The sequence below is a fragment of the Corythoichthys intestinalis genome, chromosome 20 (assembly GCF_030265065.1).
Source record: "Corythoichthys intestinalis isolate RoL2023-P3 chromosome 20, ASM3026506v1, whole genome shotgun sequence".
In the NCBI taxonomy this organism is placed as follows: Eukaryota; Metazoa; Chordata; class Actinopteri; order Syngnathiformes; family Syngnathidae; genus Corythoichthys; species Corythoichthys intestinalis.
The window spans coordinates 16,113,581-16,127,106 of record NC_080414.1 but is presented as its reverse complement, the minus strand read 5'-3'; the positions used below and the strand labels follow the sequence as shown (position 1 = coordinate 16,127,106).

Here is a 13,526-nt window from a genome sequence, read left to right as displayed (position 1 = left end):
TTCAATCTTAGACTCTTTACTTCAAGCTTAGCCTCAAACAATATAAGATTAATAAATAAATGAGGATCTAAGTACAACAAAATAACAATTGGATAACTTGCAAGGCAAATGTTCGCTAGCTTAAATGCAATATAATGCTAATATTTACCAGATTGTTTCTGCTGCGCAACAAATACTATCTGGTGCCCACCAGACAGTTTAAATTTCTTTTATTTCAGTTGCGTAGAACAACAGCTTTTTTTCCCCACAACGTTTAATTTCATTTTCAAAATTTTAACATTTTTTTTATCGTAAAGTCAACACTTTGATACAACTTTTCTCGACAGCTTTATTCACACAATGTTGGAACTTTATTCTCTGAAAAAATCTGACTCTTTCTTTTTGGAATCTGAACTTTCTCGTAAGAGTTTGTGTAATATTTCCTCATTCCTATCCCATCATTCTTACAATGTTATGAATTCAGACAGTTGACTCAAAAGTCAAACTATTCAACTTTAACTATATGAATCAGTGGTAGCCTTTAAAAGAACAGGAGCTCCTAAAACCCGATCCCCAAAGAATTAGGCGATCAGTTCCTAGATCACTTCCTCCAGTATGAAAAAGACAATCGCCCTCCTCCCCACTTCTTGAGTTCCTGCTAATCCTTCCTCAGAATAAATTACAGCCCACAAATTCGCTCCCACACCACACCAGATTGGGGATGGGGGTGGGAGGGGAAGGACAGTGGCAGGCAGGATGTGGGACCAGCTGGTCATCAGCTCAGACAAAAGAACCTGCTGAATGCGCTCGGATCCCTCACTCGGCCGCTCTGGATATCTCTGCGCGAGTCTTACGCTAACATTCTCAACGTTCGCATTCCTAAATGACTCGGATGATTAAGGATTTTCGGTATGGTACTGTGGTGTACCAACTTCCCACACGGAACGTGGAGATAAGCAGGCTCTTCAAAGACGCGGGTGGTAGAACAATGATCGGTTTGAGGCACTGTTGTCACGATACAAAACAATTTCAACCCAATAAAGAGTTAGATAATCTATACCATTTTTGAAACTACCGTGTTTTCCGGACTATAAGTCACAATTTTTTTCCCATAGTTTGGATGGGCCTGCGACTTATACTCAGGTGCGACTTATACATTGTAGTCCATTAATCAATGAACTAGTTAGTTCGAATAATCGAGTAATCGGATAAGGACATTTAAAAAAATAAAATACCTGAGCTGAGCCTCAAACGGTATAAAAAATAAATAAATAAAGCATTATAGCAAAAGTCCGCTAGCTTATATGCTATAAAATGTGAACTTGTTTTTTTACAATGCTCTTAACTAATGTTTCAAACATATATTCCCACCAAAAAATGGCTAAATATATCTATAAACAAAATTACAAATGCATAAAAAAAAAAAAAAAAAAACATTAGCTCCAACAAAAACGCTGATGTTGGTCTTAACAGGGAGCAGCTGGATTCATCTGTAAAATGAATTATGTCATATTCACTGTTGCCAAATCAATTAAACTAAATGCAAACGCTTTCAAAACAAACCATCACAATGCCACTTTAATTAAACGAATACTCGAAGCAGCAAACTTTAACTTGAATCTTTTACTAATCGAAATACTCGAGTTAATCAATTAATTGTTGCAGCACCAATGTCAACACATACCTATTTAGCACTTTGTTTTGTTTTATTACTACTATAATGTTTAGCGTTTTTGCTTAGTGTCTTAGAAAATTCCCCAAAATTCAACTTATCTCATATGTTTCCCCCCCCCTCTTTTTGTGCATTTTTTTGGCCGGTGCGTCTTCTACTCGGGTGCAACTCACAGTCAGAAAAATACGGTACATAAATACATTTTTAAAAAACAGCAGGAAGTGACCCAAAATATAAAGGAACCCTCACATGAAAATGCCCCAAAATCAGAGCGTAAACCTAAAATAAATAATATTTTCATTAACACTTTCAGTGTTTCTCCATTGGTGATTATTTTTTTGAGCAAAAATATCCCCAAATTGCCCCAAAATGAAGACAAAGTGATCAGGAAATGCCCTAAAAACAGGGTGCACCAAAATAAAATATCATTTTATTAGCTCTTTCATTGGTTTTCCATTATTGGTCATAATTTCTGACCCAAAAAATCCTTAAATTGCCCAAAAATGTACAGAAAGTGACAAAAAAAAGTATTGGAAGTGACCCAGGAATAACCCAAAATCATACAGTAACCCAAAATCAACAGAATGTGACCAGTAAATGCTCCAAATCCAACAGGAAGAGACCCGAAACAACAGGAAGTGACCTATATTTCCACCAAACCAACAGTAAGTGGCCAATAAACAGCAATCGACCCAGAAAAGTCCTAAAATCAACAGGAAATTATCCAGAATGTTCCAGAAGTGACTCAAACTCTACAGGAAGTGATCTGTGAATACCCTAAAATCAACAAGGAAGTGAGTAGTGCTGCAACGATTAATCGATTAACTCGAGTATTCAATTAGAAAAAAAGATTTAAATTAAATTTTGCTGCTTTGAGTATTCGTTTAAGTAAAGTGGCGTTGTAATGGTTTATTTTGAAAGTGTTTGCATGAAGTTTTACTGATTTGGGTTGATACATTGTCCTCTAGTCTGCCTCATTTCACATGGCTAAATCCAGCTGCTCCATGTTAAGATCAATATAAGCTAAGTTTTTGTTTAAGCTAATGTTTTTTGTTTTTTTTTCAATATATTCATAATTTAGTTTATAGGTATATTTAGCCATTTTTTGTGGGAATATGTGTCTATTTTTTCAGAGCATTGTTAAAAAAAAAAAAAAAACGTTAGCGTTTTATAGCATTTAAGCTAGCGGACTCCTGCTATGTAGGTTAGCCAATTGTTCTTTCATTGTACATTGTTCTTTTTTTTTTTTTTTTTTTTTTTTTTTTTTTTTACCGTTTGAGGCTCTGCCCAGGAGTTTTATTTTTTTCTTGTTCCTTATCCGATTACTCATTTATTCAAACTAACTAGTTCATCGATTAATCAACTAAAATAATCGATAGCTGCAGCCCTAGAAGTGACACAAAGTGACTCCAACTGTGAGGACTTGCTGTGAAAGCTCATCTCAGTGCCACTGACATCGCTAGACGTCCAATTAATTTGAACTTTCACTTACTAGTTTGGAAACACCCACACTACAAATGATTTTTGGGGACGTAAGTACTCAATTATTCAAAATAATGATCGGTAGAATCAACGATTCTTAAAAGTTTTCTAATTTTTTTTACTGTTTAGGCGCGCGTCATCGTCTGTTATGCGCTCACGCTTTACCAATATTAACCTCTCAAAGACCCTGTTGAGGAAGCAGCAGTGATCTTATTCTCCAGTCTCATGACAGGTTACAAAGAAGTCCATTCACCACCAATCCTGTAACCCCCCTCCACAACACCCTCCTCATCATATCAAATGTCACAGCTCAAGTCGGACATTGCGCTGTCCACAACAGAGCTCGTACAGACACGGTTTTCAAAAGATGACGCAGTATCCCGTTGATAAGACAAAATAGAGTTACGTGTACGTTGTTTTTGTGGTTTCTCCATTATTGAGATGGGCAAAGAAATTCCTGATGGGTGTGTCCCTGTTGGATTCTGCTGAACAGGTTCCAAGTCTGTTGCGCCCACTGTGATTACCTAATATGGCCTTGCAATTGCATACACTACCTCAGGATGGGATTGTCAAAAATATTGAAGTATTGATATTGAAATGTATGTCAATACAAAATTTGATTGCAAAATTATCAAGACTCAGTTACAGTGAGGAGCAGAAGTATAGTATTTGCAACCCTTGTGATTTTGCAAGTTCAACCACTTAGAAAATAGGTAGAGGTCTGAAATTTCAATCATAGATACAGTACATTTCAATTTAAAGAGACATAATCTAGAAAAAAACTTACCCCATACTTCACAGTGGGGATGGTGTTCTTGGGTCTGTACTCATCCTTCTTTTTCCTCCACACACGATGAGTGAAGTTCTACTTTGGTCTCATCCGACCACATGACTTTCTACCATGACCTCTCTGCATCATTCAGATGGTCCCTGGCAAACTTCACATGTACTGGCTTCAACAGGGGCACCTTCTGAGCAATCCATGATTTTAAACCATTGCCCCGTTGTGTTCTACTGACAGTACCCTTTGAAACTGTGCATCCAGCTCTCTTCAGGTCATTGACCCGCTCCTGCCGTGTAGTTCTAGGCTGAGCCCTCAATTTTCTCACCACGAGGAGAGATTTTACATGGAGCCCCAGTCCGAGGTAGATTGTCAGCCATGTTTAGCCTTTTCCATTTTCTAACAATTGCTGCAACTGTTGATTTATTCTCACCAACCTGCTTTCCAATTGTCTCATAGCCTTTTCCAGCTTTATGGAGCTCAACATTTTTTTTCTCTGGTGTCTTTCGAAAGCATTCTGGTCTTGCCCATGATAGCAGTTGGATTATGACTGACTGTGGGGTCCACAGGTGACAATAATGGTCTTAAACGTAGACTTAAGGTAGACTGACAACTCTTTGAGTGTCATAATTGTTGCTGATTCTCTGGGGTACAAATACTTATGAACTCCAGTAAATTACAAATAAATTATTTAAAAATCATACAATGATTTCTGGATTTTTTTTAAAGATATGTCTCTATGAGTGGAAATGCATCTATGATTGAAATTTCAGACCTCTACCTATTTTCAAAGTGAGTAAACTTGCAAATTCACAAGGGGGTGCAAATACTTCTGCTCCTCATTGTATTTGTTTTTGCACTACCAGAAATTTGTTTTCATGTGGTAAATTTGATTTTACACTAAAGTATTTTTATGATGGCAGCCAATAAGTTAAAAATCTTTCAAAGTGGTGTTTGCGCCATGATTTAAAGATGAGGCATAATCTAGGATTGTTGGGGTCCAGCGGGGGTTGAATGACTACAGTGACTGGAAGTCTCCGGATATCTAAATCTCCATCTGTTCACTTAGCTAAAGCGCTAACAATAAGAAGCTGCTGCTTCTACACTTGATGACTAACATACTGGTCATGGGTAATTAACCTACTGATGACTTTGGGGTAGATTTAACTCGTTCAAATGATGTCATACTTTAACAATAAATCTGTGATTTAGGGATGTCCTGATGGCATATTTTTTCACCCGAATCTGAGTCACCTGATTTTGAGAATCTGCCAATACCGAGTCCCAATCCGTCACAGAAAAAAAAAGCTTTTTCAGTTCTAAACATGTTACAGTATAGTACATTTAACAGTACTTCTTCTTCCGTTTTTTCCAGGAGTGTTACGGAGTATAAAAACATATATATTTTCGTGTCTTTTGGCAATGCCGTTGTATTTCTGGATTATTTTGTTAATTTTTTAGCCCTTAAAAAGTTGAGGGAAAAAAAATATATATATATATACACTCACCGGCCACTTTATTAGGTACACCTGTCCAACTGCTGGTTAACACTAAATTTCTAATCAGCCAATCACATGGCGGCAACTCAGTGCATTTAGGCATGTAGACATGGTTTAAGACAATCTCCTGCAGTTCAAACCGAGCATCAGTATGGGCAAGAAAGGTGATTTGAGTGACTTTGAACATGGCATGGTTGTTGGTGTCAGAAGGGCTGGTTTGAGTATTTCAGAAACTGCTGATCTACTGGGATTTTCACGCACAACCATCTCTAGGGTTTAGAGAGAATGGTCCGAAAAAGGAAAAATATTCATTGAGCGGCAGTTCTGTAGGCGGAAATGCCTTGTTGATGCCAGAGGTCAGAGGAGAATGGCCGGACTGGTTCGAGCTGATAGAAAGGCAACAGTGACTCAAATAACCACCCGTTACAACCAAGGTAGGCAGAAGAGCATCTCTGAACGCACAGTACGTCAAACTTTGAGGCAGATGGGCTACAGCAGCAGAAGACCACGCCGGATGCCACTCCTTTCAGCTAAGAACAGGAAACTGAGGCTACAAATTGGACAAGCTCATCGAAATTGGACAATAGAAGATTGGAAAAATGTTGCCTGGTCTGATGAGTCTCGATTTCTGCTGCGACATTCGGATGGTAGGGTCAGAATTTGGCGTCAACAACATGAAAGCATGGATCCATCCTGCTTTGTATCAACGGTTCAGGCTTGTGGTGCTGGTGTAATGGTGTGGGGAATATTTTCTTGGCACTCTTTGGGCCCCTTGGTACCAATTGAGCATCGTTGGAACGCCACAGCCTACCTGAGTATTGTTGCTGACCATGTCCATCCCTTTATGACCACAAGGTACCCAACTTCTGATGGCTACTTTCAGCAGGATAATGCGCCATGTCATGAAGCTGGAATCATCTCAGACTGGTTTCTTAAACATGACAATGAGTTCACTGTACTCAAATGGCCTCCACAGTCACCAGATCTCAATCCAATAGAGCATCTTTGGGATGTGGTGGAACGGGAGATTTGCATCATGGATGTGCAGCCGACAAATCCGCACCAACTGTGTGATGCAATCATGTCAATATGGACCAAACTCCCTGAGGAATGCATCCAGCACCTTGTTGAATCTATGCTACGAAGAATTGAGGCAGTTCTGAAGGCAAAAGGGGGTCCAACCCGTTACTAGCATGGTGTACCTTATAAAGTGGCCGGTGAGTGTATATATTAGGTCTGAACGATTTTGGAAAAAATTAACAGAGCAATATATATCAGAGCTGGGAAAAATTATCATCCGGCGATATATCGCGATCCTTTATGTCACGATCCGAGTATCGATACTTTTTTTTTATCAGTATCGATACTTTAGATACTTCTAATGTGCTACGACAACACAGCGCCGGCGACAACCCAACAAACAAGAGATGTTCCGATCTGATCACTCTTCATCCTGCTGCTTTTCTTGCACTCCAGCTTGCTTGTTAAAGTTAACTGTGAGTGACAGCTGTTGAGGCTTTGATGTTGCCAGAGAAGCCTGGGAGCGCTATAGTTGAAAGACGCCGCATCGTTGGGCTTGTTTAAACAATTGTGATAGTGTGAGTGGTAATATATTATATATTGACTCAATGAAGCATTTAATAAAGACAAGTGTTTTTCTACGTTATTCTTGTTTACAAATAATTCAGTGGGACAATAACATGTTTAAACCTTTTTTTTTTTTTAAAGATTTTTTGTCAGTATCAGCTCGGGACTGTATGAAATGTGAAGTTTTTTTTGTTTTTTTTTTTAATTCTATTTTGCACAGGAAGAGTTGCTGCAACAGTTAAGGGACTTTTCTATGTATAAAAAAAAGTCAAATGGCATCTAGTTTAAACGGAGATACATGCCTCTGTGTTTTTACACATTTTAAAAGATAATATGTTTCCATAGTGGAAGTATCGCAATACCTATCAGATCGCCACAAGGGTATCGTGATACGGATCAGATCGTAAGTAAGGCTCCACACTTACTTTGTGCATTGGTTGCACTGGTGCGCCTAACTTTTTTCTTAATGTGCACAGCACAAAATGTAGGCGCACCCACATTTTTCATTGCATCACCTTTAATAACATTCATATAATTCTTCATATGTGTAAGTACACTTAAATTCACTCACGCTTTGACGCTCACGCTGTCGAAAACAGCCTCTCAAATAGGAAGATTGATAGAAGGATGATTAACACATTTGTGCCTTTGATCGTAGAGCTACCGAGTGTTCAATTGCCAGATCAAAACTACAAACCTGTCAATTACCATGAACTTTAAGGACCAAAGCTAGCTGCACTGGTGACCAAGAAAAGCAACAGGTGGGAGAGTGACAGGCTGTACGAGCAAGAAGCAGAAAAACAAATATATTTTTTTAATTAAAACAACGATATACTGGATTCCGATCCTCTGAAAAATGGCACGATCAGCTCGATTTCCGATCATGTAATCGGATCAGGACATCCCTACTGTGAATGAAGCCACGGGACAGAGATAAACGAGTGCACTCATACTCCTGTACTCTCAGATGTAAATGTCACTCATATTCATTGACATTCTGCTCATGCATTTGAAACCATACATACTTAAAGTTACAGTACAGAATGGGGGCAGTAAGTTCAAGTGCACCTTACATGCATGTTGATGCGTTAATGTAAAATGCATTTTCCTTTCTGTGCAAGTATTTTATTTTTCAGCTATTTTTATGTATATTTAGTAGGGGTGTAACGGTACACAAAAATCTCGGTTCGGTACGTACCTCGGTTTTGAGGTCACGGTTCGGTTCATTTTCGGTACAGTAAGAAAACAAAATGCAAAATATAAATGTGCTAGTTGTTTATTACACACTTTTGTGCTTTCAACAATAGGAACATTAGCCTATACAAAGCTAGAATTCTACTCAAAAAGTAGCGGGTATTTAAAGATAATAATCCAACAACAATTTGCCTTTCAGACCCCGCATATTGGTCAGCTTTCTTTCTGAAAGAAAGAAGAAAAAAGAGAAAAGCAATCCCAATGACAAGGAAGATTTTTACATGTATTTTACAAATGAAATGCCTCAATGAATCTTTTTTTTTTCTTCTTATGAACGGTTTTCAAAAGCTTTATTGGTGGATTTTCCCAAAGCGCCACACAGAAATGAATAAATTTAATTGTGTAAGCAGGATCGTATTATTTAATTACAGGTGTTTTAGCTCATTTCAATTTATTTTATTTAAATGGGCTATTTTATTATGTGTTTATATTTTACAAATGTGATGTAGTATTCAATATTCATTGATATATTATATTTTATGTTGTATAACTTTAGTTCCTATGTGAATATTAGTTCCTACTTGTTTTGTTGTGGTCGGAGGGTTTGTATTGAACACGGGGCCGTGTTGGTTATTATCATAGCAGAGAAGACAGCAGTAAATCAACAAAGACAAGTCAACTGTGCCCCGATCTACAACTCAAGAGATCTGATGGACTCAAAAAGTGAGTTACGATTGCATATTAGTTTGAAAATCGACCGGTTCCACCGTGTTTTTACACGAGTGACTTACTGACTTCTGGTCTGCCTGATGCTAGCTAGTAGTATGTATTGACGCAGGAGGACCGCATCTCGCGTCAAATAATAAACTCTGCAGTTATTTTCTTGTACGTCGCGTTGAGCCGCTTCTGACACACGGCTGCACTGCGACTGGTGTGCATTGGCTGATTGACTTTAACGCCCGCGTTTCACTGCGTTCTCGCGGCGGCCACGTTGTTGCGCCGTTTACGTTTCTTATACTGTCCTACTTTGTTGGTCCTCATTATAGTAGAGAAGATGGAGTAAATATAATCTACACAAAGAAACTGTAACCCGATCGACTCACAGCCTCGAAAGGTAAGGGTTACATTACGTTAGAAACTCGTTCGGTACGCCCCCACACCGAACCGAGGACCCCGAACCGACACGGTTCAATACAAATACATGTACCGTTACACCCTTAATATTTAGCACAAGTGTTTTCATCTAATGTTTATTATTTAGTATTAGACTATTTCCTATGTTATTATTATTATTGTGATTATTTGTGTTCATTATGGGGGTCTAATCATCAGCAGTATATACTCTATTGTTTATTTTTTGTGCATTATTTTGCAATACTTTTGTCAAATTTAAACTTGTTTACATGGAAAGTATTTGATCTTGTCAATTTTTTTGAATAATTTTTTAAACTTGTGTTTCTTTCCGGGGTTTATATTATGGATAATGAATTGTTCGTGGATTATTTGAATTATTTTGTAATACGGTGTTTTTTAGATGGCGCCAGATATCATTGAAGCGATGTTCTTTTATGACAGATCTCAGCTACTCTCAAGTTTAACCAGTTTGCATTATTTTATTGCAATGTTTTTCCTTATTCAGATTTGTTTCAAGACTACAGTTACAGTTAGACTTCACTTTGATGGTTAATGCAGTTATTGCAATTTTGTTGTTTTATCACAATAGATTGGTTTATTTACATTTCAAAAACCAGAAGCCATTCATTTACGAATGTGATTGCACTTTAGTTTACATATAGAGCCTACCCTCGTACCACGTGCTCGCTGTATGGTTCCGCCCACTTGTCCGTCATTTTGACTCTGTATTAGCATTGTTTTCAATTGATGGCGGAATTTAAAATGCATTTCATGGAAGACCCGGTGCTTTCTGATGCCGCAAACTCACTGGATCTGTTGCATAAAAGGCGTTATGTGGAAAAGCTTCGTTCTATACAGTCGCCAGATCCATATTTGATGCCTAGATCGATGATTTTTGACCGGCTGCCTTCACCGTCTCTGCCTGACCCTGATATTTACAACTATCTTGTCCACACAAAATCAGCCTATTCTCACAAAAGTTTGAAAAACTTTAAGAGCTTGGAGGCTTATAAATGCTACGTTGCTGGTTGGGTGAAACAGGTCCTCGTACACGAAAATTCGGCAGGAATCTTGTGCTCGGAAGGTGAGTTACGAAATTTTCAATCCAAAATCTTTTGTTCTTGCTAACATCCACTGTCAAGTCTAATGTATTTCATGTCATTTGTCAATGGAGCTAGGGCTTTTAATGTTTATATGGTTTAGCGATAGCACTCACTACATACATACGTGTATGTTGTCGGCGATTAGCCTAGCAATGATCTTAATTGTGGTTATTTGTCAGCCCCGTAGACGAGGCCAGTTTCTTTCACTTGGTACCAGCTAAATATTATTCAAAAAATAACGATGGTGGAAGAAAGGGAAGTCACAAACATCTTGAATTTGAAACTATGTCGTACTACGTCGTATGTTGTCGGCGATTAGCCTCGCAATGATCTTAATTGTGGTTATTTGTCAGCCCCGTAGACGAGGCCAGTTTCTTTCACTTGGTACCAGCTAAATATTATTCAAAAAATAACGATGGTGGAAGAAAGGGAAGTCACAAACATCTTGTATTTGAAACTATGTCGTACTACGTCGTATGTTGTCGGCGATTAGCCTAGCAATGATCTTAATTGTGGTTGTCAGGCCAAAACCCTCTAAATATATATTAAATGCACCTTACTGGATATAAAATGACTACTACATAGTCTGTGGTGATTTTTTGGTGTCCAGTTTTCACGTCGAATTGCAGCCGTCCATTTCGCTCTCCTCTTTGGATCCCTCGGAATACGGTAAAACTTCAAGTCTCTCCTTCCATCTTCTCTGTTAGTGCAACCAACAGCCACTCACGCCTTCACCATTTTGATTATTAATGTTAAGGAGCAGAAAAACACGCCGTAAATAGGAGAAATGTACGTAGCCGTAACAGGTTAACACTATGTTTTGACGGACAAGTGGGCGGAACCATACAGCGAGCACGTGGTACGTGGGTAGGCTCTATTTAAATGTTCAGATATTACGATTTGAATGAGGCAAAAAAACATGCTTTTTCTCGCAAATATATTGTTATAATCATTTGTTTCGGGTGTACTGTGATTATTTTCTGTATAAAAATTAATTTGGTGTTCAAAAAATCTTTTTTCAAACGAGTCTTGAAAAATCAGGGCCGTCTTATATTCGGGCCAATATGGTACTTATGTTCTAATATTTGCACGTTTTCGTATACTTTTCAAATGTTTTTTTTTTTATTTGCCTTATCAATATTTTGCATTTATTTTTTCTATTATTTGATTTTGTAATACTTATGCACATTATTTGTTTTTCTTTCTTATAATTATTATTTTTACTTCAGTAATTCAGTATTACTACTTTTGTATTATACCGCTAATATTGTTGACATTTTTATGCTACAATTTTTCTAGTTTCCATTTACATTTTTGTTCTGATGTCTCTTTGATAATTGTGCATAATTTTCTTTATCATTCTCATATTTTTTCCCGCAATACATTTGTCATCAACACTGCCTATCTAGAATCACGGCAGTAGAATGCCAGCCCTAAAATGACATACAACAAAGACATCTAACCTTACACATGGTTCCAGATCAGCTTTCTTTGAACTTTTATGTTACAAAAATCTGTTTTTTCCCATTCCTAGAAGATTATAACCATCATATAACCAGTTTTTACACTATCCCCGAGTAACCTTTTGTCAGGATTAGCCATTTTTCCCACTAATGGACGCCACTTTTACACTGCTTCAGTGAACACTTTTTTTCATGTCATTAACGCATCTTTTCATTCATCCCATTCACTCAGGCATCCAAGCAAACACGTATTCAGTTTTAATGATAACGTTCGGAGAACTTTTAGACTACACTCTGCATGTGCGTCCAATTCCGAGTCACCCAATTTGAGGATTTATCTGTCCCAATACGGGACGTCTATCGCTGTCAATGGCAGCCAACGAGTTAAAACTTTTTCACTATGGTCCGAGTTTCTGGAGATGAGGCGATCGGACCGATTTCCGATCATTTGCGACTTTTATTCCCTCAATTTATGGAAGGAAATCCAGCCAGCCATCCGGACTTACCTTAGGCAGCTCCTTGAGTTGGTTGGCATCCAGCAGGAGCTCTTCCAGACTGCGGCTGTATCGAAACACCTCGTCGGGAACCGCCTGCAGGTTGCAGTGCCGCTTGTCCACCGATTCGACGTGGCGGTTGCATCGCCACAGCGGGATACACTTCAGCATGTCGGGGAGGGAGGGAAAGGGTCCCCCGGGTCGGTGTCACTGAGGGCTCCGCATCGGCCGGATGGTGGATGGATGGTTAGCGGGGCTTGCTTCGCTCTCGGACCAGCAGCACGGAATCCAATTAAAAAATAATCCCCCGGCCAATGTCAGGAGGAATATTGGCGCCTTTTCCACTCGGGTTTACGTAAATAAAACATACAAATTTTCAGATAATCTCACTTGACGCGCAGTGTTTGCCTCGAAGTTAGCTGGTGCCGCCATCCGGGTGTCTCATCCCCGGAAAATGCGCGTGTCAGGCGGCGTCAAGAGAGCCGCCGCCGCCGTGTCCGTGTGCTGCGAACGGAGTCAAGGGAGGAGGAACACGGTGTCCATGAAGGTCTTTAGTCACGTCTCGCCGGCTTGGGTTGATAGCGAGCTACTTACGCGGAGCCTCCATCGGCTAGCGTCTATTGTGCCTAGCTTGTAGCCGTCGTTAGCTTCCACAAGTACCGCATAAGATGCGTGGGAAAAATGTCGACGACTTCCGTGGGAAAAAATCACTACTCCGCGAGAAAAGTCAACGTGTCGAGTTTTTGGGGTGAAATTGGACCACGGTGAGTGTTAAGGTTCTCCCAACGCTCGGGCGCGCGGTCTTTCCCCGCTACTGTTGCGCCCGAGACAGGCCGGTTAGGCGTATGGGGGGGTTGGGCTACGTTTGCGGCCATAGGACAGCCGCGTTCCGGCCCCCCTGACGCGACATTATCGCGGGGCCCTGGTTGTATGGCGCCATTTGCTGGCGTAGCTACGGAATTACATGATGGTGCGTTCAAAACTTTACGTAAAGTTTTATAGAATTAAAATATATTGTATATGTTTAAAAGTTCATGAAAATAAATATTAGGTTTCAACTTAAATATAATTTAACTGTTCTTTGGCAGATTCTTGTACTGGCCGCTAGAGGGCGCCCGCAGATAACGTTGGAACACTG

The 13,526-nt window shown here is 39.2% G+C and overlaps 1 protein-coding gene across 8 annotated transcripts in view; it reads right to left on the bottom strand.

The window, feature by feature from the left end:
- scrib (scribble planar cell polarity protein) overlaps window positions 1-13,250 on the bottom strand; it is a 115,832-nt gene extending 102,582 nt beyond the window's left edge. For 4 of the 8 annotated variants that reach the window (XM_057824957.1, XM_057824954.1, XM_057824955.1 and 1 more), the window contains exon 1: window positions 12,401-13,249. In XM_057824957.1, the coding sequence (XP_057680940.1) occupies window positions 12,401-12,559 (159 nt within the window). In that variant the 5' untranslated portion in view covers window positions 12,560-13,249. Of the gene's footprint in view, window positions 1-12,400 lie in introns of all 8 variants that reach the window. The other 4 variants (XM_057824958.1, XM_057824959.1, XM_057824962.1 and 1 more) reach the window with 2 other exon arrangements.
- Window positions 13,251-13,526: the final 276 nt, after the last annotated feature.